This window comes from Acartia tonsa, chromosome 7 (assembly GCF_053477335.1).
Source record: "Acartia tonsa isolate MP-2025a chromosome 7, ASM5347733v1, whole genome shotgun sequence".
NCBI lineage: Eukaryota > Metazoa > Arthropoda > Copepoda > Calanoida > Acartiidae > Acartia > Acartia tonsa.
The window spans coordinates 48,478,016-48,504,175 of NC_137266.1; the positions used below are offsets into that span (position 1 = coordinate 48,478,016).

The 26,160-nt window shown below is 32.0% G+C and overlaps 4 protein-coding genes across 4 annotated transcripts in view; all 4 read left to right on the plus strand.

The window, feature by feature from the left end:
• Positions 1–26,160, plus strand: part of LOC145324592 (synaptogenesis protein syg-2-like) — a 164,152-nt gene that overhangs the window by 105,346 nt on the left and 32,646 nt on the right. The window lies entirely within an intron of this gene.
• On the plus strand, positions 4,374–6,624 carry LOC145323887 (uncharacterized). The gene has a single exon (XM_080166481.1). It carries the CDS (start codon positions 5,111–5,113, stop codon positions 5,669–5,671), a length of 561 nt encoding a protein of 186 aa, XP_080022607.1. The 5' UTR covers positions 4,374–5,110; the 3' UTR covers positions 5,672–6,624.
• Positions 20,369–21,239, plus strand: LOC145323890 (uncharacterized). The gene is made up of 2 exons (XM_080166483.1): positions 20,369–20,803; positions 20,930–21,239. Exons 1-2 carry the CDS (start codon positions 20,503–20,505, stop codon positions 21,088–21,090), a joined length of 462 nt encoding a protein of 153 aa, XP_080022609.1. The 5' UTR covers positions 20,369–20,502; the 3' UTR covers positions 21,091–21,239.
• On the plus strand, positions 21,163–22,205 carry LOC145323888 (uncharacterized). Its single transcript, XM_080166482.1, has 2 exons — positions 21,163–21,415; positions 21,634–22,205. Exons 1-2 carry the CDS (start codon positions 21,244–21,246, stop codon positions 22,203–22,205), a joined length of 744 nt encoding a protein of 247 aa, XP_080022608.1. The 5' UTR covers positions 21,163–21,243.

Sequence of the window (26,160 nt, forward strand, 5' to 3'; positions counted from 1 at the left end):
TATACAGTAAATTATAAGAATTAAAAGAAAATAAGCAGTAAACAAGGAGACAGTAGGTTTTATAATGCGCTAGTTCCATATATTTAAGTTTTATAATAACATTTTTCTAATCGTTGGCTTAACATCTTGGGGACTTTTATTCAGTTTTGGTTGGTTGGTATCTGCTATTTTCTTACTTACTTCACCGCTCTCCTATAGATGCTAGGGGCGAAACAACTAGTTTAATATACATATCAGTAATGAATTAAATATATGAAGGATACCTATTGAGAATTAGAGCATTGAAACTTTAAGATATCAATGTATCAATAATTTATGTTTTAGTTTTAGGTCATATACTTTTTAGTTGCAAAGCTACTTCATGATAAGATTTTCATGTATGATTACAAGTCCATCATTTAAAATTATTCCTTTTTGTATGTGAAGATTCTCAGAACAATAAGGTACAATGAACCTTTAAATACTATTTGCAGCTTTGACTTCTAAACTATTTTTTATCCTATTTTACACTTGCACAAAAATCTCAACTCTTACTGAATTATCCTTTACTGTTATTGATTTCTTGTTAGCTAAATGGTGTGCAAAAAATGATTTTTTAAAGAACAGATTGCGCGGCTTATAATAATGGTAAAAAAACACCACGCATACAGTTAGAACTGCTCTGGTTTTTGGAAATATAAAAACCATATTATTGCTGTTTGTACTTTACTTGTTGCTACGCTATTTATGAACATGATTACCCTTGAGTAGACACTATATTCGTATTTAATGTTGGTATTTTCCTACTATTTATGGGTGAAAAGATATTTATATGTGGCTCAATAGATCAGACATATGTCTACTTGAAATCAATCCAATATATCTTTGACGATGGAAATTTGAAACTCACGGGTCAATATTTCTCAAATATTCCCCCTATTTTCGAACTGTCCAAAGTCGTTTATAATAATTAGGGAAAGGGTTGAATTTGGACATGAAACATAAATATTAAAATCTTTTCTAAATTTTTACGATCCTGAAAGTTAATATTTACTGATATTTTCCAATAAATTTTTTCGTTCCGTCAAAATTTGGAAAAATAGCCAATATGGCTGTCTAGAAAGAACAGGAAACCTCTACACCTAATATTTTCTCAGTGTTTTTTTTTACTTTTTATACAATTTTTTTTTAAAAATTAAATATTGATGAGTTTTTTATTTTTATAGAATGAATTATAAAAAAAATAATATTGGTTGATTGGTTTTTGCGATATCAGAACTCAGAACCATATCAGTTTTACTTTTAAACAATTCAATAAATATGAAAACTTTAAAAATTAAATATTGATGAGTTTTTTTTATTTTTTTAGAATGAATTATAAAAAAATAATATTGGTTGATTGGTTTTTGCGATATCAGAACCATATCAGTTTTACTTGTAAACAATTCAATAAATATGAAAACTTAGATATAAAATTTGTATAATAGATAAGACTTTTAAATAATTTATTCTCCCCTTTCTTTATTCCAAAAATCTCGATTTTTCTTTCATTGTCATATCCTAGTATTTATTATGTGTATTTGTATTGTCGTGTGAGTATGTGAGAGGGTTGTAAAGGATAGATAAATTACCACCCCCCCCCCTCTCCCTCACATAGCTGTTAAGACTTAAGATTTTTTGTTTCAGGCTTTCAGCGTATCTACTCTATAATAATCCACCTTTCAAAGTTCCAACACCCTACATTCTCCAACCCTCCACCCTGCTTACTGTCTTCTACATTTCAACTCAACCATATATCAAACTTGCTAATATCATAAAGTGAAAGAAAAGTTAAAAAATAAACCACCAATAACCATTAAATAATGTATTAATCATTCTAACTCAAGTAATATGTACTAATTTATTATTTAACCTAACATACTAACAAAACAATAATCATAACTTTTTTTACTTTAATGAAATAAATAATCTAAATAAATAAATAAACTATGTTGACTTAAATAAAATGAAAATAAATATTTTTATTTTATTTGGATTGGAGTTAGTTTTGTAAATTGTAACGTTTTGTCCTTGTTCTCTAAGGTCTCATATTTCCTGTATCATGAGTTGACCCTTAGCTTTATGCGGTCATAAATGTTCCCCCCCCCCAAAAAAAAACAAACGCTGAATCGATAATAATTTCAGTCATATCGTTAGTTTCAAAAACTAATTTACGGCTTCAAAATATTAAAATTGGTGCCAAATATTGCTAAATTCCCTCAGTGAAAGTTAAATCCTATTTATATTTCCATCCAAAGTTGCAAGTCAAATATGAATATGAAAGGGGGGGGGGGTTAAAATGTATATTGTCCTTGTTCACGTGACTAAGTTGACCCTTTTATCAATATACCTTGTATATTGGGGAATATTAACAAGGATTAAAACATCCATAAAAACTAGTACTGAAACTTTATGACAAACGGATACAGGAAGCAAATGCCTACATTACCAGAAATGAAAAAAGCTATCCGCTTTCTTACGGATTGACCAGCCCTAATTATAAAAAAGCTATTGTTCTGTAAGATTAAAACGATTTCTGAAACTGTATAACAAACGGATAATAACACTTAAATAGTTCAGAATAGTCGACAAATAGTCGACGGACAAACTGACCCTAATTATAGAAAATTATTGTTCTGTATGAAGATCTCATATTTCTCATGTGAGTTCAGTTAAGTTGACCCTTCCAGTTTCCCTTCCTTAATCAGGTGACATAAATTTTTCCTCCCCGCCCCCCCCCCCCCCCCCAAAAAAAAATATTGTACAGCGATTAAGCGAAGATATGTTAATTTTATTTACCATAAAAACGAGTACTTTTAAGTCAAGTTTTTATTTCTATATAATTACTGACCCAACGGTTTGAAATAGATATTTATCGCATTGTGCCGTATATGTAATTTAGAAGCCATATTGGAATAGATATTTATCCTATCATATTATAGACAACTGACATTATTCTTTTATTTTAGTAATTATGGGAAAATTGAAACAAATTTAAAATGCACGGAAAAATGTCTATAAAAATTTAAAAAAACTTAATTATGAAATAGCTTCGCTCCAAAACAAAAAAAATACTGAAGGGAAACAAACTAATCTAAAATCTTAAATATATATGAACATAGCTTTGTAAGTATGTCTGTCCAGGCGATAAATTTAATTCAAAAAATAGATATTTATCAAATTATCACATCGTATTATAAGCGTATGACCGGAAATTAAAAACGATTTCTTTCAACTGAAGTCCAAAAAAACCGTATATAGTTATTCCGAATTTTACGATTTGTATTTAATAAAAGATAGACAGACAAAAAGAAAGAACTAAAATTATTAAAGTGATTATCTAAATTTGGTTACTATCATCATATCTTTGTATAATTGGTCAAAAAGCCTTCATAAAACTCCTAGGAAAGTACAGACGATATTTTTATTTACCATAAAAACGAGTACTTAAGTCAAGTTTTTATTTCTTTGTATGTAGATTTCTAGAATGATATCTATTTTTTTTAATAAAAAAAATTAAATCGACTTATATCGACAAATTACGGCTTTGTGAAAAAAAAACTGAAGATATATTTTAAAAATTAAAATCCACGGAAAATGTCTATAATATGTTAAAAGTAAAAGTACTATAGAACCTATTTTTTGAAGCGAAGCTATTTCTGATTTATTTACATAAATAAAAACGAAAATGTCTATAATATGTTAAAAGTAAAACTATAGAAACTAACTTTTGAAGCGAAGCTATTTCTGATTTATTTACATAAATAAAAACGAAAATGTCTATAATATGTTAAAAGTAAAACTATAGAAACTAACTTTTGAAGCGAAGCTATTTCTGATTTATTTACATAAATAAAAACGAAAATGTCTATAATATGTTAAAAGTAAAACTATAGAAACTAACTTTTGAAGCGAAGCTATTTCTGATTTATTTACATAAATAAAAACGAAAATGTCTATAATATGTCTATAATACGATGCGATAAATATCTATTTTCTGAAGCAACATAAAAGATAGACAGACAAAAATCAAAATGTATTTCCATGAGAAATTAAATCTTGTTGTTTATCTCCCTCCCCCACCCCTCCTTCTAACTAACCATTACTACCAGGCTAAACCAATCTAATGAAATTCTCCCCTCTTTTTATAAGGTTTTAATTTAACACCTGCATTTATAATATGTGTATGACCGGAAAGTAAAAACGATTTCTTACAAATTTTTCTTTCTCATAAATTTAAATGATTTCTATTTCAAATATTATTTTTTCAAGATTATATTAAAATAGTATTTAAACACAATTTTACGGATATAGGATGTATGTATGTACAATTATAATTTCTACTAAGAGTAAGAGTTATCAAATATAGTAAAGACAAGACTTATTAATCCCAGTGTATGACCGGAAAGTAAAAACGATTTCTTACAGATTTTTCTTTCTCATAAATTTAAATGATTTCTATTTCAAATATTATTTTTTCAAGATTATATTAAAATAGTATTAAACACAATTTTACGGATATAGGATGTATGTACAATTATAATTTCTACTAAGAGTAAGAGTTATCAAATATAGTAAATTTAAATGATTTCTATTTCAATCAAATATTATTTTTTCAAGATTATATTAAAATAGTATTAAACACAATTTTACGGATATAGGATGTATGTACAATTATAATTTCTACTAAGAGTAAGAGTTATCAAAAATATAGTAAAGACTTATTTAAGCTTTAAGTGTATGACCGGAAAGTACTTAAAATCTTAAAACCACGTTAAAACCATCGCAAATACGTCGTATGATGACCGGAAGAAAAGGCCAAAGGGGGCGGAGATTTAGTATAAATATCTGAGTTCCGTTCAAATACAACTTAGTTTAATAAAATATACGAAGCATTCAAGACCAAGGTCAACAAGTCAACAACACCAGTCATCTTATACAGTTTTCCACAGTCATCCCTATCAGTATCATCTTATTCTTATCATCATATTCCATCGCCATCGTCCTGTTCACCATCGCCATCGTCCTGTTCACCATCGCCATCATATTTATCATCAATTATTATTATCTGATTCTGATTCTGCTGTTAATAATGCCTTCAGTAACCAGGAGTATGGTACGTGCGGGGGTTGCGGCCCTTGAACCGGCTGTCCAGCCTGCCCGTGTCCAGCGTGCCCGTGTCCAGCGTGCCCCTGTCCAGCCCCAGCGTGCCCCTGTCCAGCGCGCCCATGTACGTGGTGCACCACGGCAGGCGGGAAATATAGGGCAAAACCTGATCATCATTGGTGATCAGGTTTTTAATGCTCCTGGAGTTGGACCTGCTGGTGTAGTACCACCGCCGCCAGTTGACCAGCCTGCCCCTGGTGCTCCTGCTCCTGGTGCTCCTGCTCCTGGTCCTGCTCCTGGTCCTGCTCCTGGTCCTCAAGGTCCTCAAGGTCCTCAAGGACCTCAAGGTCCTCAAGGTCCCAGGGGCCCTAGGGGCGCCGATGGCCCCCCTGGAGTGGGGAATAGGGTCAACAATAGTTTCACCATTAATAATAATAATTATTATAATTATATTATTAATGGTGTAAGAGTCCCTATTCCTGTTCCTGAGCATCCTGGCCAACAGAACCAGATAAATATTCACATTCACCAGCACTATCATAATTAACCATCATCAATCAACTTGTCATCATCATTGTATATACCATAATCAGTTACCTGTTCACCATCGCCATCTGTTACCTGTATATATATTAATAATCCATCGCCATCTATTATTACCTGTTCACCATCGCCATCATATATTCATCTAATATTAACTAATTATTTAACTATTTGTTTTGTATGTATTGTAAATAGAAACTTAAATAACTATATTGAAATTGAATTGTAAATATTATAAAAATAACTTTTGCGTGATATTGTAAAAAATAAATGTGATAGAAACTCAAAATAATACACTTTTTATATTCATTTTTGGTGGATAGTCTTTAGATTTAATTTTATTAGACACTAACACTTTCAAAACGATTCTGGTAACGATTAATTTAATTATAGAGTTGCATGTCAAAAAAAAATCAGTTAATACTTGTGTTTGGATTAGGAACTTCGGATAATTATATCGCATTATTGGATTTACGGCCTAAACTAACCGGCTGCTTATTATATACACTTTTTATATTGGTGGATAGCTTTTAGATTTAATTTAAAAGTTTAAAAATGATTCTGGTAAAAAAGAGAAAAGATAGAGATTTATCGCATCGTATTATAGACAGCTTTCCGCTTTATTTAAATAAATCAGTTTTTATGTAAATAAATCAGAAATAGCTTCGCTTCAAAAAATAGTTTCTATAGTTTTAATTTTAACTTAATTATTAAAACCAGATTTTTTAGCCCCGAGGAGCCGTTTAACTATGAAAGAAATAGCTATCTGTCTTAAAGAACGAACGAATTAAAAAGTAAAAACTTTGTATATTTGTTTTACATAGAAAGAGTAGTTTTTATTGCAAATCAAATATATTTTTTTATCCGTGGACCGTGGGACATGAAATTTCGTTGTTTCTCTTAAATAAATTAATAACCCCTCGCCTCCCCCCTCCCCCAAGCCATGAAAAAAAGAAATGAATATAAATAGATTCAGATTTCAATTTGAGATCCTTGGTAGAGAGATATTAACAGACATCCTATTATTTTATTTTTTGGTTTTCAATGATAACTATGACATATATAGAGTAGACAGAACAGAAAAAGAGTAGTTTTTATTGCAAATCAAATATAATTTTTTTCATTTGTTTTTTATCCGTGGAGATTAACAGACATCCTATTATTTTATTCTTTGGTTTTCAATGATAACTATGATATATAGACAGAACAGAAATGTACAATCGTTTGATTATTAAAACCAGTTTTTTAAGCCCCGAGGAGCCGTTTAACTATGAAAGAAATAGCTATCTGTCTTAAAGAACGAACGAATTAAAAAGTAAAAACTTTGTATATTTGTTTTATTCAAAAAGAGTAGGTTTTATTGCAATTAGAGTCTTCCAACTAATTCACTTACAATTTTGCTTCATATCCGTGTCATGTTATTTAGTTGACCCTTTTTAAAAAAATTTCAATTTCCCTTCCTTGCGAAAGAATGTTTTTAAAACTTAAAACATATGAAATGATATTATCAGATATTATCATCAATCTATAATATAATTGGCCAAAAAGCCTTCATAAAGTGTTATAAAGAGAATATAGTATCACTGAAGATTCCTATATTCCAACTTTCAATATGTAACTTTGAAGCAATTTTGTTTGTTTTCTACATTACCGAATACTTTGTGAAATCAATTCGTCTCAAATGTAACTTTTCTTAAAAATAGGTTTCTAAAACTTGAAATATAATTTTTAACTTTTCTTACCAATTAATGATGAAAGTATAAATTTAAGAACAATTTGAAATATTTACCCTCTAACGGCTAATTTATTTACTATAATTTCATCGTATTAAATCCAAATTTAATCTTGTTTCTCCCCCCCCCCCCATCCCAATTATTACCATACCATTACCAGGTTGGTTACGATATTATATATTTGTTTTTTATCCGTGGACCGTGGGACATGAAAGATTAAGCATCAAATCCTCCCCCCCTCCTCAAAGGGGAAATTAGGAGAATTCTTACATGTCTACCTAATAAAACATACATAAGTAGCGAAGCTCTAAAATTATGAATAATAAATAGACCATTTGGAACAATGTATGGTTGTCTTTTGAAGCATTAAGCTAATAGAAAAACGTTAAAACTTAAACAATTGAATTTACAATTACATAATCCTAAATTTGCCTAAACTTAAAATTGTTTATTTCTTATCAGTTCAGCATTTTGATTATTATTATTGTCAACTGTCCTATCCCCTCCTAATATTTATGTTTTTCCCCCTTTTTTTTTTTTGGGGGGGGGGGAGCTAAACAGATATCCTATTACCTCCTAATATTTATTACATACAACACCAACCCCAATTTTAGGGGGTTACATGGAGAAAATGTTAAAAATTTTGAGATTTTTACAAATTACACCTCTAAATATATAAAGATAGAATATAGATTATTATTATTGTCCACTGTCCTATCCCCTCCTAATATTTATGTTTTTCCCCCTTTTTTGGGGGGGGGGGGGGAGCGCGCATTACCACTCCGCCCATATTCATAATGAGCGGTGAAAATGGACAAAAAAATTGTAAAATACGTGATAAAACATTTATAACAATCTTTTTCTATATATAACAATATAGTGTATTTCCGTAAAAAGACTCGGACGGAGGGACGTATGGACATACCTTAATTATAGAGTAACAAGGATTCTTATAATTTCATTTTCACTATGTTTATATATATGAGGGGGGGGGGGGGGGTCACGATTAATTTTTAACTTGGGGAGTGGGTAAGATTATAATTTATTATACTAGTGTAGTCTCACCCCTCCCCTATTTGAAGGTTGACCGTTACGATACAAATATTGACCCCTCCCCCCCCCACCCCAAGAAATAAGTTAACAATTCAAAACATATGGAAAATAGGAATTAGCGAAGCTTTTCTATAATTTGTGTTGGTTATAGACGTCAGTTAGTATTACTATTTTATATAATTTATAGACAGAATACTTACTTATAATTATACTTATGCATTTATGTTAATGTTCCCCCCCCCCCCCAAGAAATAACAAAACAAAACATATGGAAAATTCAAAATACTAGGAATTAGTGAAGCTTTTCTATAATTTGTGTTGGTTATAGACGTCAGTATGTTAGTATTTATATAATTTATAGACAGAATACTTACTTATAATTTTGATTATACTTATGCATTTATGTTAATGTTTTGCTTAAATGGATATTGTCATCCTTGTTAAAAATATTTCACACATCCCATTCCCAACACTTCATATTTGAAGATATCTAGAATATTATAAATCTTAATAATTTCTTGGAAACCAACAACAAAGAAAAATTTGTAGGGGGTAATGATTCCTTGAAATTTCATTTGCTTACGGACCTTTGAAGTGACAACATTTGAACATATACTACAGTACTACAAATTCATATCATCTACATTCTACATTCTCTAGTATTTATTTTGTTGCATTGTTTTACTTTTGCTATCGTTATGGCGGAACAAGGACAGAGAGTCAGAGTTGACCGCAGGCGCAACGTGATGATGGATGACTTGGTTCCTTACTTCCCCCGTACTCTTACCTGCACAGATCCAGAACCGGCTTTATACCCCGACCTGATGCCTGGATGGTTCGCCCATTATCAGGTCCTACACAGATATTTTAAAGATATATGTAACCTGCTTTTCAGGTCGGGGTTTCAGAGTGTTCGTAATATGGAGGCGCTCAGACTATTTAGTGAAGGAATTGGTATATACCAATTCCTTCACCAAGCCCTTCCATCTTCTCAGCGTACACGCGAAGAAAATGAACTTGTTCTGCAGCAACTTGAAGCCAAATGCAACGGTTACCGTGACGACGTTATCCAGTCGTTAGATGTCTATGACCGTGCAATTAATTTAGATGGCACAGTAGATCTATCATCAGATGAAGACGAATATCCCGATATCTCCGGCGATGTAAATCCATCTTCCGATGATGACGATATTGACGCCATCCTGGAAGTTCTGGAACACGAAGGTGGCGCGAGCGCGAACTCTACCCGTGATGACTCTGATGAGTCTGTGATCATTATCGATTGATGTTGCGTTGAGTTGAGATCGTATTCCTGTGAATATTTAGTTAGATTCCACATAAATAACTTGACATATATATGCTATAATAATAAAACTATGAAAAATAATTTTCTTATTTTTATTTAATTTAATTTGTAATTGCGATGCTGCTCTATAATTTGAATTTCTTAATGTCTGTTACTAAGACTTGCGAATGCGATGAGACTTGGTTAATAATTGTATGAATCTATCCTATAATATAAAGAAGTAAGCTCTGTTTGTCTGTAGCTAAGGATCTCGCTAACCACTGAACCTATATGGTTCTCCTTTACAGTACAGCTTCGTATAGGTCCTTAGATGGTTTTAGGCTAGAGAGACGTTTGATATAGTTAAAGTTTAGTTAGGTCGTTAATTAATATATGTTTACGAAATACTTATGTTTCTGCCGTGATTATTTGTGTACTTATTTTATTTAACTTTGAAGACATAAATTTAAAATTATCAATAGCTATAGTATTTCTTGCATCGTTAAACGGCACGTCAGGGCTAAAAAAACTGGTTTTAATCTTATGAAATTAAATTAAAGACTTGGTTAATAATTGTATGAATCTATCCTATAATATAAACTTATAAAGAAGTAAGCTCTGTTTGTCTGTAGCTAAGGATCTCGCTAACCACTGAACCTATATGGTTCTCCTTTACAGTACAGCTTCGTATAGGTCCTTAGATGGTTTTAGGCTATTTTTCTGCCCTTTCATATCCCTTCGAATATAGAGCCTCTAAATGCTAGGGGCGCAGCCGTTTGTATCCAAGGAAGAGAGACGTTTGATATAGTTATTTGATATACTTAGGTAGGTTAGGTAAGCGTTCCACGTATTTAAAATTATCAATAGCTATTTCTTGCATCGTTAACGAATAAAAGCTAACTATCTCGGACGAAAAATCAACATGTTTAAAATGGACGTACGGACATTCTGGTAATGATTATAGAGTTGCTACGCTTTCTAAATCGGACGGACCGACCATAAGAATGAATAAAAAAGTGTATTATTTCGAGTTTCTTATCACATTTATTTTTACAATATCACGAATATGAATATGAAATGAATGAAATACAAAATGAAAATGAAACAATGAAATTGAAAAACGAAAAAAAAATTAGATTTGAAAATTTCAACGGCATTATTCTTTTAATAAAAGTTAATATCAAATCATCTGCAATTGCATGGTATTAATGTATACAATCAAAGTTGTTGGAAATATAATTTTAAGAAACAAAAAAGTAGTCGTCGATTTTGTTCTAAACAAGTAGAAATAAAAATATTTACAGATGAAAAATTCTCAGAAGGGACCAAGAAGGAGCACTACAGATTAAATTGACTGTAAACCTGTGGTGCCCTGGTAATGGGGGTCTATTCTATACCCAATATAACCTAACCTATGGTAAAACACAACATGAAAAATGATACATTTACTTATTTACAACGATTTAGGAGGGGATATATAAGTAAATAATAGACTTGACGCTCAATGGTATAGAAATTCTTCACTGATTTAATTTCTGAATAACAGACAGACATATTTACATTTAGAAATATAAAGTAGATTTGCTACTAAAAAATGAAAATGAAACAATGAAATTGAAAAAAAAATTAAATGAAAATGAAAAAATTAAAACTAAAGAAAAGGGGTAGTTTCACGAAATGCATTTGAACTTAATTTAGTGAACCGCATATTTTATCCTGGTTAAATGGGTAAACTACATTTATATGGCATATATTTGAAATGAATTCAATTTTCTACCACGTAGTTTTTAAAATATCAAGACCTGAAAATTGTCTTTTTTGTGATATATGCAATTTAAAAAGACGATTTTCAAGTCTTGACATTTTAAAAACTATGTGGTAGAAAATTGAAATTTTTTCAAATATATGCCATATAAATGTAGTTTAACCATTTAACCAGGATAAAATATGCGGTTCACTAAATTAAGTTTAAATGCATTTCGTGAAACTACCCCTTTAAAAAATCTGCAAATTTACGAAAATTAATTAACAATAAAATCAATAATAATATATATTACAAAATTAACAATAATCAATTTGAATTCTATTATGAAATAATATTACAAAATTATAAATATTAATTTAAATAGAATTCAAATTGATTATTGTTAATATTGACTGTGGCGTGCGCACCTATTGTCAAATTGAAAATAGCCGGTACGACACGGTCACGACGAGGTTCTTGCTTTGGGGGGGGCTGTTGGGGGGGGTTTGGAATGGGGTCTGGTTGTTGGGGGGGGGGGGCTGTTGAGGGGGGTCCGGCTGTTGAGGGGGGGGCTGTTGTTGAGGGGGGGGCGGGGGCTGTGGTGCTTGATGGGGAGCCGGAGCAACACCAACATTGTTGTTGTTCCCCATCTGCTGGACAACCTGTTGAGCATGACCTTAATAAATTAAATCAAAATTAAAATTAAAATCTCTCAGGAGGGTGGTCGATAGATCGATGTACATCCCCAGTGATTTTCCCTTCTGTAGATTACAATTAGTTCCATAAAAGCCAAAAAAAATACATTTTAATTAAAGAGCCAAAAAAAATACATTTTAATTAAAGATCCAGCTTAGATTTTTTGACGCATTTTTTTGGAGCTTCTGTTTTATGCATGTTTTCATCCTTGTTTTATAATAATCATGTAAGCAATTCTGTATGATATTTACTATTAATTTAAATGGTTAATTTTTCAAAATCATAAAATATCTCAACGCAATCAGATTAAATTCATTCCAAAAGGTGAATTTATTATTTCAAAGTAAGGTTACTGGACAAACGCAGGAGTCCCAATTATATATAATACCTTGTCCTCTTGGAACATTACGGCGTCCATGGCCTCGACGATGCCCATCAGGCTGGGGTTCAACAGGAACAGCGGCAGCCACACCTTAATGAATTAAATCTTATTTATTATTTCAAAGTAAGGGGACTGGACAAACGCAGGAGTCCCAAACGTCGGAGTGGACAAACGCAGGAGTGTTAAATTAAAATATTAATTTTAAGTATTTCTGTACAGGTTAGGTTAGGTTAATATGTACAAGATATATAAGACTTGGAATAGGTAATAATAAAAATATGATTATATATAATACCTTGTCCTCTTGGTTGAACAACCCGATCATCTCGTCCATGGCCATCATCAACAGCAACAGGAGGAACAGCCACACCTTAATAAATTAAATCTTATTTATTATTTCAAAGTCCCAAACGTCGGAGTGGACAAACGCAGGAGTCCCAAACGTCGGAGTGGACAAACGCAGGAGTCCCAAACGTCAGAGTGGACAAACGCAGGAGTGTTAAAGTATTACAACAGCCACACCTTAATGAATTAAATCTTATACACTAAATAAATTTATTAACTTAGTCCTATAGTTTATACAAACGGACAGTTTAACTTTAAAGTTTAAACTTTACAGTAATATAATTAAACTAAAGAGTAGCTATACTTAAAACAACGATGACAACATCCATAAAAGCGAAGCACTGAAACGGTAGGACAAACGGACATTAACACTTTGTTTGAAATCGATAGGACAATTCTAACATGCCTAAATTAACGAATAAAAGCTAACTATCTCGGACGAAAAATCAACATGTTTAAAATGGACGTACGGACATTCTGGTAATGATTATAGAGTTGCTACGCTTTCTAAATCGGATGGACCGACCATAATTATAGAAAAGCTTCGCTTTTAAAAAGGTAAATTAAAAGGTAAAAAGGAGAACCCGATCGGTTCATCGGTTAGCGAGATCCTTTAGTATAAGGATTATTTATTCATTATATTACACTTGGAATAACTAAAAATAAATAGAATTCAATATATATTATACCTGGGTCAAGTCGTTGACGTCGTTCAAGTATTCGCAGGCTCCTTCGTTTCGTGCTGGGTCTAGATTTCATATTCGGAATCGGATATTTATACTGAAATAAATTATTAAGGTAATAAATAATAATAATTAGTATTTTTCATAATGCAAATGCAGATATAATTCAATTTCAAAACGTTCACAATATAAGTATAAAAACACTGCAAAATCAAATATTAAAAAATAATTAACTTTATAAGTTTATTTTATGCGTATATAAAAAATAATTACGCATTTAAAAGAAAGAGAAAGGTGTTCAAAAGGTAGAGAAAGCCATTAAAATAAAGGGGTTGTATGCAAAAATGTAATTTCATCATTACCTTCAGATAAGCCGCTGAAATTTATTTTGCCTTTTCTCGGCAGTTTTCGGCGGTTGCGCCGCCGTTTCTTCTCCCCTTAGTATCCAAGTAACTTGAAGTTGGCTGGCCCATCTCTCGTTCGTCGCCAACCTACAATTTAACTTTAAATTACAAATTTGTAAAATGTAAAATGTAAATTATCTTTATAAACCAACCTAATGCCGTAAAATCAATCTTCGATATTTATTATTTAGAAAATGTTAAGATTTTTAATTTGTTAATACTAATAGTCTAATAGCATGAAAAAATTTTATCTTTACATACCCTTTAAAATAAGTGGCATCCGCATTTAGAGCCTAGAGGTCAATATCATCAAACATATATGGGTGGGGGAAGGGTTTTACATGTAAGTAACACCTTTATAGTCCCCCCCCCCCCAAAAAAAAAGGGAAGGGCAATGGGCTGTTTATTTTACACTAGTCTCCCCCCCCTCCCCTATTTAAGAAGGGTTGCTATATGAAAAGAAAGGGTTGAAGATTTTGAATATAACCCCCCCCCCCCCAAAAAAAAATACAAAGAATAATCCCTTTATTTATTTAAATTTTCCTTTATAAAAATTTTCCATAATATATATATGACACCTTTATTATAACCCCCCCCCCCAAAAAAAAATACAAAGAATAATCCCTTTATTTATTTAAATTTTCCTTTATAAAAATTTTCCACTAATGCTGGGTGACGGGAGAGAGTTTTTTTAACTTTTAAGAAAGGTTTATATATATGACACCTTTATAAATTATAACCTTATATTATAATGGCCGATAAATTGATGTACACTCCCAATGATGATGCACAAAATTACCCCTTTTGTAAATAACAATTAATAGTTGAAACGTTTTTACACTCAACTTAATGAAGCAACCAAGTCCCAAAATTCCCCAAGTCCCCAAAATTGTTGAGCAAACCAAAAAGAAAACGTTGGTTTAAAACTTTGTTTTTAAAAGATATGAAATGATACAGATATTCATCATATCATTATCATCAATCTATTCTATAATTGACCAAAAAGCCTTCATAAAGTGACAGCAAGCTGACAATAATGCTGAAAATCCATGAATGTTATGTAACTTCCAATATGTAACTATGAAGCAATTTTGTTTGTCTACATTACCGAATACTTTTTTAATTCTATTCATCTCAAATGTAACTTTTCTTAAAAATAGGTTTCTAAAACTTGAAATATAATTTTTAACTTTTCTTACCAATGAATGATGAAACTTAAGTATAAATTGAAAAACAATTTGAAATATTCAGCCTCTAACGGCTAATTTATTTACTAAAATTTCATCGTATTAAATCCAAATTAAATCTTGTTGTTTCCCCCCCCCCCCCTCCTCCTAACCATTACGTTATGATGGGTGGAGAAAAAAAGATTACATATAATTATATTCAAATAAGAAGTGTTGAAAAAGGGGGGTGGGGCAGGTTTCAAATAATCTTTAATCTTTTAATCTTTAATCTTTTACGGAGGGTAAATTAAGTGTTAAATTACCCCTTCTGCAGATTAAGCATCAAATCCTCCCCCCTCCTCAAGGGGAAATTAGGAGAATTCTTAGTCTTACATGTCATATAAATATTTTCCAACACATCTCATGATTTCCCTCGTAGTAATTGGATACGGATTATACCCCCCCCCCCACACTTTCTTTTATGTGTGTTTATTTTATCCCTTACTATTCCAAAAAATAAAATTATGGGTGGAGTTACTGTTAAGTTGTTAACCCTTTTCTTCCCCCAATCATCCAATGTAAGCGGTAACCTGGCCATTTTCACCACCTTAGGCTTAAAGTCATAAAGTCATAATTAATATTAATCTTTTTATTTTAGTTTTAGTTCAGTTACAACATCGTTAGAGAATGGCTGAGCCTGACTCTAATAAAGTTATAGGTGACGATGATGACAACATGTCCGATGTTTCGGATGTTATTAATATTGACAGTGAGGTTGTCCAAGCTATGCCTGACTCTTCAGTTACGCGTAGTTTCCGTGAACGTAAGATCGACGATGCAAGCATATCCGATTTTTTGGATGAGGTTGAACTTGATATGTTGGAGGAAAAGGAGGGTTTGGGGTCCCCCCAAAAAAAAATAACCCCCATTGATACCATTAGGTAATAATAATATTTTCATTTTATATTTAATAATGTTATAAAAAAACTAAAAGGGGTAGTTTCACGAAGTGCATCTACCCATGCTAAAAAAATTATAGAAATGGGATTTTTACAGTAACTTTTTATTTATTAAGCTCAAATGCATTTCGTGAAACTACCCCTTATAAAATTAGTGGGTTTCGTCGTATTTTTACTTTTTATTTACTATTAAGCTCAAATGCATACCCCTAATAAAATTATAATAAATGGGATTATGAAAAGTAGTGGGTTCCTTTGTATTTTTACAGTAACTTTTTATCTTAGGGTAGGTAAATGTTATTTATTTATTTAATTTTCAGTTGCACTCCAGTGTCGGAAATGTTGGAGGAAAAGGAGGGGTTGGGGACCCCCACAAAAAAAATAACCCCCATTGATAGCATTAGGTAATAATAATATTTTCATTTTATATTTATACCCTAATACCATTAGGTAATAATAATATTTTCATTTTATATTTATACCCCTAATAAAATTATAATAAAGGGGATTATGAAAAGTAGTGGGTTCCTTTGTATTTTTACAGTAACTTTTTATCTTAGGGTAGGTAAATGTTAAAAAAATATCCTTACTTACTTTTGGTCAGGTTAGGTTGGGTCGCATTGAGTAATCCATCCTCCGGGGCGAATTCCTTCCATGTTCAGCAACTCTTGGTGCTCTACACACCAAGAGAGGCCATTTTTTTTTAGAATATAATCCCAAATTTGGTAAATTTGGTGGGTTCTAAAAAGAACAAGAGAAAATTGTAACAAAACACAAACACTGAAATGCTTTATTTATTTATTTATTTAATTTCAGTTGCACTCCAGTGGCGTCAAAAATAGCTGATCCACAACGGAAGCGCATAATAACAAAGTTGTGTTCACCTCCAAGGGTGAAGAAAAGAAGAAAAGAGTCTTCTCCCCAATCGAGGTAAAAAAAACAAGTAGCCAAATAATTTTTTTTTTTTATTTTGTCCAGAGGGCAAGGGAAAAATAATATTAATTAATAATTAAAATAATAGGCTATTTTTTTAAGGTCAAAACCTGCAAGCCCAGAACCTGAAAAAACAACTTCACCCCCCAAACCTTCTCCCCAATCGAGGTAAAAAAAACAAGTAGCCAAATAATTTTTATATTTTGTCCAGAGGGCAAGGGAAAAATAATATTAATTAATAATTAAAATAATAGGCTATTTTTTTAAGGTCAAAACCTGCAAGCCCAGAACCTGAAAAACCAACTTCACCCCCCAAACCTTCTCCCCAATCGAGGTAAAAAAAACAAGTAGCCAAATAATTTTTATATTTTTTCCAGAGGGCAAGGGAAAAATAATATTAATTAATTAATTAATTATTTTAAGGTCAAAACCAGCAAGCCCAGAACCAGCTTCACAAACAACACCAGATACATCACCAATGCGCCCACTCAACGTAACGCCGCCGCCGTCTCCATCACCTACAAGTACAACAGCCACACCTAAAGCCGCAGCCACACCTACAACACCAGCTGGAGACACACCTTCTTCAGCACAGTCATCCCCAGCTGGAGAAAAGCCAAAAGGGAGAGGTGGCCGTAAAGCAGGATCCAAGAATAAACCCAAGATGAACAGTGACAGTTCGGAACATATGTTCATCAAAGGTAAGCTTAAATTAGTATAATTAATATCAATAACATAGGTAGTAACATTAAAAATTTAATTGACAGGATGTCTATTTGTCTGTACTTAAATAAAATACATTATATTATATTTATAATTAATAACCATACAATCTCAACCGTAAATACATAAATTTCTAGAATACTAGTTTGTTTTACTTTACCTATATATTAAATTAACTGTTCTATTGATTACCTAGACTGCGTGGATACAGTACAAGGTGACACACACTCGCTCTATGACCGCCTTGATGGGAAGAGGATAACATATAGTAATGGTGATAAGGTACAAACATAAATACTAAAAATAATAATAAAATGTAGAGGGGGGGGGGGGGCAAAAGTGACACTTTTTGAAACCAAAACTAAAAGTCAACAAAGGAACACAACTAAAAAAAGAGTTACAGGTGTGAGATTATTAAATAAAATGTTTAATAAAATTAAAATTACTTCAGGTTTATGTCTACTTGGTTAAAGTGCTTGAAGATCATGCTTACATGATCCCCAACTACCCTGGAAAGGGTAAGCATAAGACCCCGTGGGGGCGGGGGTGCAAATACTGTCACTTCAATACCTGGGATGACACATACCACGTGAAAGAATGCCCCACAGATCCAAAAGCAAGAGAGAAATTTATACTGCAAGAAACTAACCTTCTTAGGTAATAATATTAAGTTGACATAAAATAACATGATGTATTAACGTGCCGGAGCCGTATAATTTTGATGCGGCTCCGGCTCCGGGGAGCCGTATTTGGAAATACGGCTCCCGGCTCCGGCTCCAGCTCCGGCTCCGGCTCCTACCTTAAAATTAATATATCAATTTTTTTTCATTATTGAATTTGATAAAATAAGATAAATAATATAAAATATTTTGCTTTTATTTGATTAAAGCTATATAAAAGTAGAAGGATGTGTGTCTATTTGTTAAGTAACAATAGTTTTTCAGTTTATTATATGGAAATAGACCGTTGCCAAATTATAATATTACTTTAAAAAATCATTTTTACCTAGTCCGGAGCCGGAGCCGTTTTTAACAAAAAATACGGCTCCGGATCCGGCTCCGGCTCCACCAAAAATGTTGCTGCTCCCGGCTCCCGGCTCCGGCTCCAGAACACTGGTATTAAGTATTCATAAACATTGATTAAAAATATATACTGACGGACAAGGTGAATTATAGAGTAGCTTTGCTAAAAAAAATATTATTAATTGCTTACCTGTTTAGGAGGTTTCGCCATCACTGGATCAATGACCACAGAGATGTTTACCAAGAGTATAGGAAGGGAGTGAACCTGGCCAGCTTTCAGAGGAAGTTTCAACAGGCCCAGGCAGATGCTGAAGTTATCCATGAAGTCAAAATATACACCACTGCCCTAGAAGCGCTGCGCCACATAACAGGAAAACTGGTTAATAATGAAAGTTTCCTTCGCTTTAAGGTAAATGTATGTTTAATATTTTTGATCATATTTGCTGTTATCTAATGTCTCATACCTATATTTTTTTAAACAAAATGAATTGAAAATGATTGCTAAAATCGAAATATATCTTCATGTCAGTTAGAATAGTGTATTTTTTAAAAATAGGTTGAAAAACATACTAACTTTAAAAAATTCGCTTTAAGGATAAGGATGGCAATGCCTTTGACCATCTCATCGCCAAGCAGGTCGGTTTACTTGAGAAAGGCAACAAGCAGGATGCACCCACCAGCAAACAGCTTCATAACTGGCTGCAGGGGCAGCACAAGTATTACATGGAATCCTTCAAGAAGATTTTAGAAAATAAAGGTATTAATAACTATTAACTATTAAGTATTATAATTTATAAACTAAAACATTACTAAATAATTTCAAAATCTGAAAGAAATAACAAATACTTAATTTAAATTATCTTTACTTCCGCGGGTGTGTACATTGCCGAAATCGAAGGAAAGGTGCACACCTGCGGAAAAAATGTTAATATTTAATTATTTTAAATAACAAATAATTATAATCAATATTATCTTTGTTTCCGCAGGTTTGCACCTTTCCTTTGACTTCGGCAATGTTCACCACACCGACTTCATTGCAGGTAACCTAAATAAAATAAATAAACTATTATTATTTATTAATGCAATTACAACTGCAGCAGCTACATAACCTGAATTAAATAAAGTAAAGTAAACTATTATGAATAATATAAAAGAATTACTAATTTTTCAGTAACTGCAAACTATACCGATGCAGAAGGTCCCAAAGAATTGTTGCTCGCCTGTGAACAGGTATAAGTTTAAAATTAATTCTTAGAAATTTAGAATGACCACAAATACCTAAATGATAATTTGATTAATTACTTATGTTTAGATGCCTAAACCCGATGCTTCCGGCCGCAGCATCTACGAATATTTCGAACAACTGTTGAAAAGGTTTGGGCTTGAGCATTATCAACTTCTCAGCTCCACATCCGACTCGGCTGCCAACTGTGTAAAGGTAATGAAAAATTATAAATTATAATTATAAAATCATAACTATTTAATAGTTTTTTCTCGCATCGTATTTTAAATGGCTTTCCGCGGATGTAAAATGTACAATTGTAAGATAAAACAAGTTTTTTTAGATGAATATTTGAATGAATACGAGAATTAATATTCTAAAACAATACCATTAGAAAGTAAATCATTAATTTATTTTTCATTCTTTAGTCCGTCAAGATACTCAATGAAGAGCACGGGAAAACCCCCACAGAGTATACAAGTTACATGAACCATGAGGATGAAGATGAGGAAGTCAGTGATGATGATGATGATAGTGATAAGGAAGACACACCTGAGGCTGATAGTGAAGATGAAATCCCGTTGGATATGGTTATAGATGAGGTTGACAAAGGAGTTGCACAAGCAGAAGATTTAGATGAGGTTGAGGATGGTGTTGTAGAAGCCGAAGGTGAGGGTCAGGATGGAGGTGAAGAAACCCTGGCAGGAACAAGACAAGGCGATGGCGGCATATCAAGTGCGATTTTCTACAGGTCCATCGCCATCAAAGATCCACAACAAAGAGAGGGTAAGTAAAGTTAAATTAAATTCATTCCCAAAAAATTCAATGAATTACATTTAATGATTTACAGGGGTAGTTTCACGAAATGCATTTAACTAAATTATATTAATTTATTAAATTATTTCTTTTCAGCAATCACAAATTTCGGGAAACTAATGGAAGAGAACATCCAGAAAACAATGATATGTGATGAGCAAAAATGTGGACTAATAGTGGGAGGCGTTTGCCTCAACCACCAAGTGGAGTTGGCGTTGAAGCAGGCTGCCAAAGTTGTAAGTAAATTAATTAAATGATTAATAGAACCAACTAAATAACTTATACAGTAACTTAAAAAGTTAAATAATAAATTATACAAAAACGTGAAAATTAACAAATATTATATTTTTTAGAAAGGGAAGAGGTACAACAGAACCATAATTAACCTGGCAAAGCTGGTCAGTAAAATTATGAATAACAAGAAGCTGCGTCGCATTTTGGTAGAGAGTGGACAACGTATGCTTACCAGATACGTGGAGACGAGATGGAGCTCCAGAATGAACATGATAAAGCGGTTCTTAGAGTTGTTTGACAACAAACAACTACTTCAGAAGGTGAAAAAATCCGTGCAGGATCAGAAAGGTAAACCCAAAAAAGTTAATTATAATTTAAACAACAATTTAAAACTAACAAAATTACCAACTTAAATTTCTCTCTGTCCCTTAATTAAACAAAAGAGAAAGGTAACAAATAGAAGTTTATTAAAATTTAAACTAAATAAATTATTTCTTCTCTCGTTCCCTTAATTAAAAGTTAGAACTGTATATATCAATAGAATTAATTTTTAATTTTTATTTTAGTCAACAAGAAGTTTGACAATCTGTGGCCAACACCTGACCAGGTTCTTGCCCTCAGAGAAGTCCTGCAAGTGTTGGAGTGTGTGGATACCATGCTGACAATTCCCGCCCAAGCCCATGAGGCCACAATCGTCCAGATGTTCACCATGCTGGATACGGTGTTCTTTACCCTACGGACAAGTATGCCTGGCAACTTATTCGCTAGACGTGTATTCAAGTTCCTTCACCAGAGAGTTAACAAGATTGTCCGTAATAATGCAGGCTGGCAAGTCTGTCTCTACCTACACCCCCTGTCACGCAGTCATTTGGAAATGATTGCGAGTGGCACACAAAGCTTTACGGTGACACAGGATGAAGCAAAAACAATCTTACAACAAGCACCCAAAAATTGTAGGTTGTTGGGTGAACGGCTACACCGAATCTCACTGAGAGCCAACCTAAGTCCTGAAGAAAAGGCAGATGAAGAGGCCGACCTGGGTAGTGCTAATGCGGATGCCGACAATGAGGATTCCGAAGCTGACGAGTACGATTCTCCAGCAACTGCACCTCCCACAGGTAAAGATATACAATATTAATTAAAATAGATAATAATAATAACATTAGTTAAATAATTCAATTATCATTTTTATTAATTATATTTATGTATTACAGGCATGATGACACCCATCCAAAAGATGTTTTGGAACAAACAACAAGAGTTCAAACAAATTCAGGCTCAAGCAGCAGCCAAGAAGAAAAAGAAAGAACAACGTGACAAACAGAAGGATCCCCTGGACGTCATGAAGAAACACCTGAAAGCTGGGCTGAAGGATTGGAATAATATAGAAGAATCCAAGTTGCATGCCTTGACATACGGTTACCAACGTGAAGTCGCTAAGATAAAGGAGGAAATTGCGAAAGTCAAAAAATCTAAGTCCAAGAATTTCGATGTTGAAGAACGCCAGAAACTGTACAAACAAGGAGCAATGACCGCAAGCCACAGGATGCTTACTGCCAGGTATGAACATGTTGCAGAGCAGATATGTTATCCACCTGGACTTGTCAGTTTGATGACCAACTTCAACAACTTACCTGTTTCTAATGCGAGGTGTGAGAGAATTTTCTCACACCTCAAATTAGTTTACTCATCGAGGCGCTATAACCTAGAGAAAGACACCATCCACGCCATCATGTTCTTGAAGATGAACAAGCTAGTCCCCAAGAAGTCCCAAGCATTTTGGGATAGACAGGTAAAAGTTACCAAGAAGACAGCAACCAAGGAACTGGAAAAGTGAATGAAATAATTTTTGTAAATATGTTTATCATATTAATTATGTTGGAAAGAAATAAAGTAGAAGTAAAAGTAAAACAAATAATTTAATGAAATAATTTTGTGTTTTTTAAATATCTGTATCATTACCATTATAAAATAAATGTTGTAATAAAACCCAAAAAACTGTTTATTGATATATTTATTTTTTTTGCAGTATTGTTATTTAATTTAACAAGGATGAATAATCAATAAGTAGCGAAGCCAAAAACATTACTCAAATCATACTTGTCTTGTGTCTTTATGCGTGGATGGTCTCTTGCTCGAGGTTCTAGAGTAAATAAGTTGGACATCAAATGAAAGTAAATACTAAATATCCAAAAATAAATTTGAATTTCAATTAAAGGGTGATGGAAAAAAATGAAAATGCGTACTTGCCGCTTCGCTTATATTATTGTACATTCAAACATCAGTAAACCAAAAATCAGACCAATCGGATAATTAGGTCACATAAAAATTTGTTGTTAAAATGTAAAAAAAATACGGACATTAATGTCAGAACTGAATTATCAGAATGCGAATATATAAGAGTCAAAGCAAAATTGTAAGTAAATTTGTTTAAAAACAGCTTGATAATCAGGTTTAATATGAGCGTACATTTAAAAACGAGTTTCAACGCAAAAAAACGCGGAGCCGAATCTAGAAATACGGCTGCGGATGTGTGTATATTTGGTAACATATGGTTTTTAAGTTTAATTTAAGGAAATAGACCGTTAAATCATATTATTACTGTAAAAACTCACTTTTAACTAATGTGGAGCCGAGCCGTTCTGAACGACGTAAAAAAATGCACGGAAATTCTTTTCGAACACAGGGATTCAATATTTTTAGGTAAGACTAAGACTTATCGATAAAACACACCCGATACTTTGTAATTTTGGAACGATATAAAAAAATAAAATAAAAACATAATTAAAAACAAAGTATGGAGCTTGCCGAATTATTCACAGTATAAAATCTGTGCGTTTAAAATTGAAATTACCAAAAGGCAAAATAAGAATAATTAAGTTATAACGAACAGACTTTTCACTTTATATTTACAAATTATTACAAAATCCTTACCTTAATATACTCTACTAAATGATTATGTGTACCGCCTTCCGAAATAGAAAACATAGCCTATTATTTTGACGTGCATGTACTCTTATGACATTCACGCAAAACAATAGACTACAATAATCCTTTTCGGACGACAGTACAGAATTAGATCTTGTGTTGACACTTGACTTTGTTTCTTTCTTCTTTTTTTTATAACTATATTTTCAATTGCAAATAATATTTATCACTTTATTTTATTGTATTAATATAATTCCATTTGAAGTTTTCACATTGTATATTAAATTTTTTATTATTTTTCACTTTTCTTTGTATCTAACTAACGCGTAGTATGACGTGTCAATACACTCTGAAATTCAAATAAGGACTGAAGAACTATGTGTGTGTGCACCTCATGGAGACACGAGGTAGAAATGTACATGGGTAATTAGAAACTTCAATATAATTTATTTCGTTATATTTACATTTTTTAAAATAAGATTTTTTAATATGTTTTGACCACGGTAAATAATAAAAATTTGTTGGAGGAATTTTTGTGTATATATTTATCCCTGATATAAATTGAACAGCATACACCGGAAACGGATGATATCAAATAACAGGGAATCTATAAATATATTGTTACAAATACAATTACAAACTATTATAAGTTAACTTTAATATATTTCATTATCGTTATATACTTTTTTTACGTAATGCAAAATTATACTTTTTTAATATTAGGAAGAATTTTTATTTTACCCTGTAAAAAAAGCAATGAAAAAAGTAAGACGTCTAAAATGTCGTATTCTTAACAGGTAGACTTTTTGGAGTAAGGAAATTATGTCATCACATTAATTTCATAGAAAGAACCTAAAAGTCTAATATATCTAGTAAATTTTATTTCGGAATTGTTTAACGAACATACTTCATTTAAGATTGCGTGATTTATTTCGAAATAGAAATATAAAACGTAAAAATTTATTATTTTTCAAAATCTTCTATTTATTTACGAAGTACTTCGTAAATAAATATTAAGAAATTTGAATATTTAGAAAAATAGAAATAGGGAGGTATTTTTGAACGAACGGAGAGGGGAATAAATATCCTATTTTTGAAATAGAATTCTTGCACACGTAAATTAATATTCCCCAATTTCAATATTTTCATATCTCTAAATTCCCTTCCAAATTTTCTCGAAATACGATACGTTTAGGGTTTAGAATACTTAATATTTTAAATATCTAGTAGACACATCATTGCAATAGATACTTTACATGATAAATTGCCAGGGCTTGGACCTTACACAGTCTTTATCCAAAATCTCAAAAAAATATTGCCTTTACTAAACTTCAGAGAGTAAGCGTTGTTTATTACACTAGTTTTATAGTAACGTTTTATTATTCGTTGGCTTACCAATTTTTGGGACTATAGTGAATTTTAATCAGTTGCTTCAAGAAGTTGAGTGTTTGAATGTTTGATCCACTTATTTTAATTTATAGAAAGGGTAATTTTGTTTATCATTATTGGTGATGTTCATTAATTTATCGGGCATTGAAACATCCCTTTAAATCCCTGCAAAAATTGCTGTTAAAAAATGATAAAGATATGTTATTTCATGATGCATCAATAACTAACAAATATACAACCTTTGTCCTTAAGTCCTAACTGTGCTTTGTATCATATCGTGCTTGTTTAGAGGTCAAGGTATTCTTCTTTAAAAAACATTCCCCTGATATGGTAACAATAAGAACCAAGTAAAATGTCTTGTTATATAGTTTCTATCTTAAAGTTTTTGTCCAAAATTAACCATTCAACAACTAACATAAACGTGCTAAAACTATCTATTGTTTCTAAGATGTTTGACATAAACTTCTTCATATAAATAGGTTCTATTTCACAAATTGGAGGAACAATTCTCTCTTTATTGTCGACCAAAATGTACACATGTATGTATGAGTAGTATATTTTATAGAATATAGTCATTTATAGTTTTTGTAGATTTAACTAGGATGCAATCATGAATAAAAGCGAAGCTCTTGAAAGGTAGGACATATAAACATTTACACTGGTAAGTGTCAGCACTGAATAAACTCAAAATTAATGTATACGTATAAAAAAAACTTGTAAGTAAATTTGTAGCAAAACTGTCAAATATAGCTGGATAATGTTTTAGGACATATTTA

Bases quoted from the DNA above. Each gene is read 5' to 3' on its own strand.
- LOC145323887 (XM_080166481.1), top strand. From the start codon at position 5,111: ATGCCTTCAGTAACCAGGAGTATGGTACGTGCGGGGGTTGCGGCCCTT.
- LOC145323890 (XM_080166483.1), top strand. From the start codon at position 20,503: ATGAACCATGAGGATGAAGATGAGGAAGTCAGTGATGATGATGATGAT. The intron at 20,804-20,929 runs GTAAGTAAAGTT...ATTTCTTTTCAG, and splicing joins AGATCCACAACAAAGAGAGG to CAATCACAAATTTCGGGAAA.
- LOC145323888 (XM_080166482.1), top strand. From the start codon at position 21,244: ATGAATAACAAGAAGCTGCGTCGCATTTTGGTAGAGAGTGGACAACGT. The intron at 21,416-21,633 runs GTAAACCCAAAA...TTTTTATTTTAG, and splicing joins ATCCGTGCAGGATCAGAAAG to TCAACAAGAAGTTTGACAAT.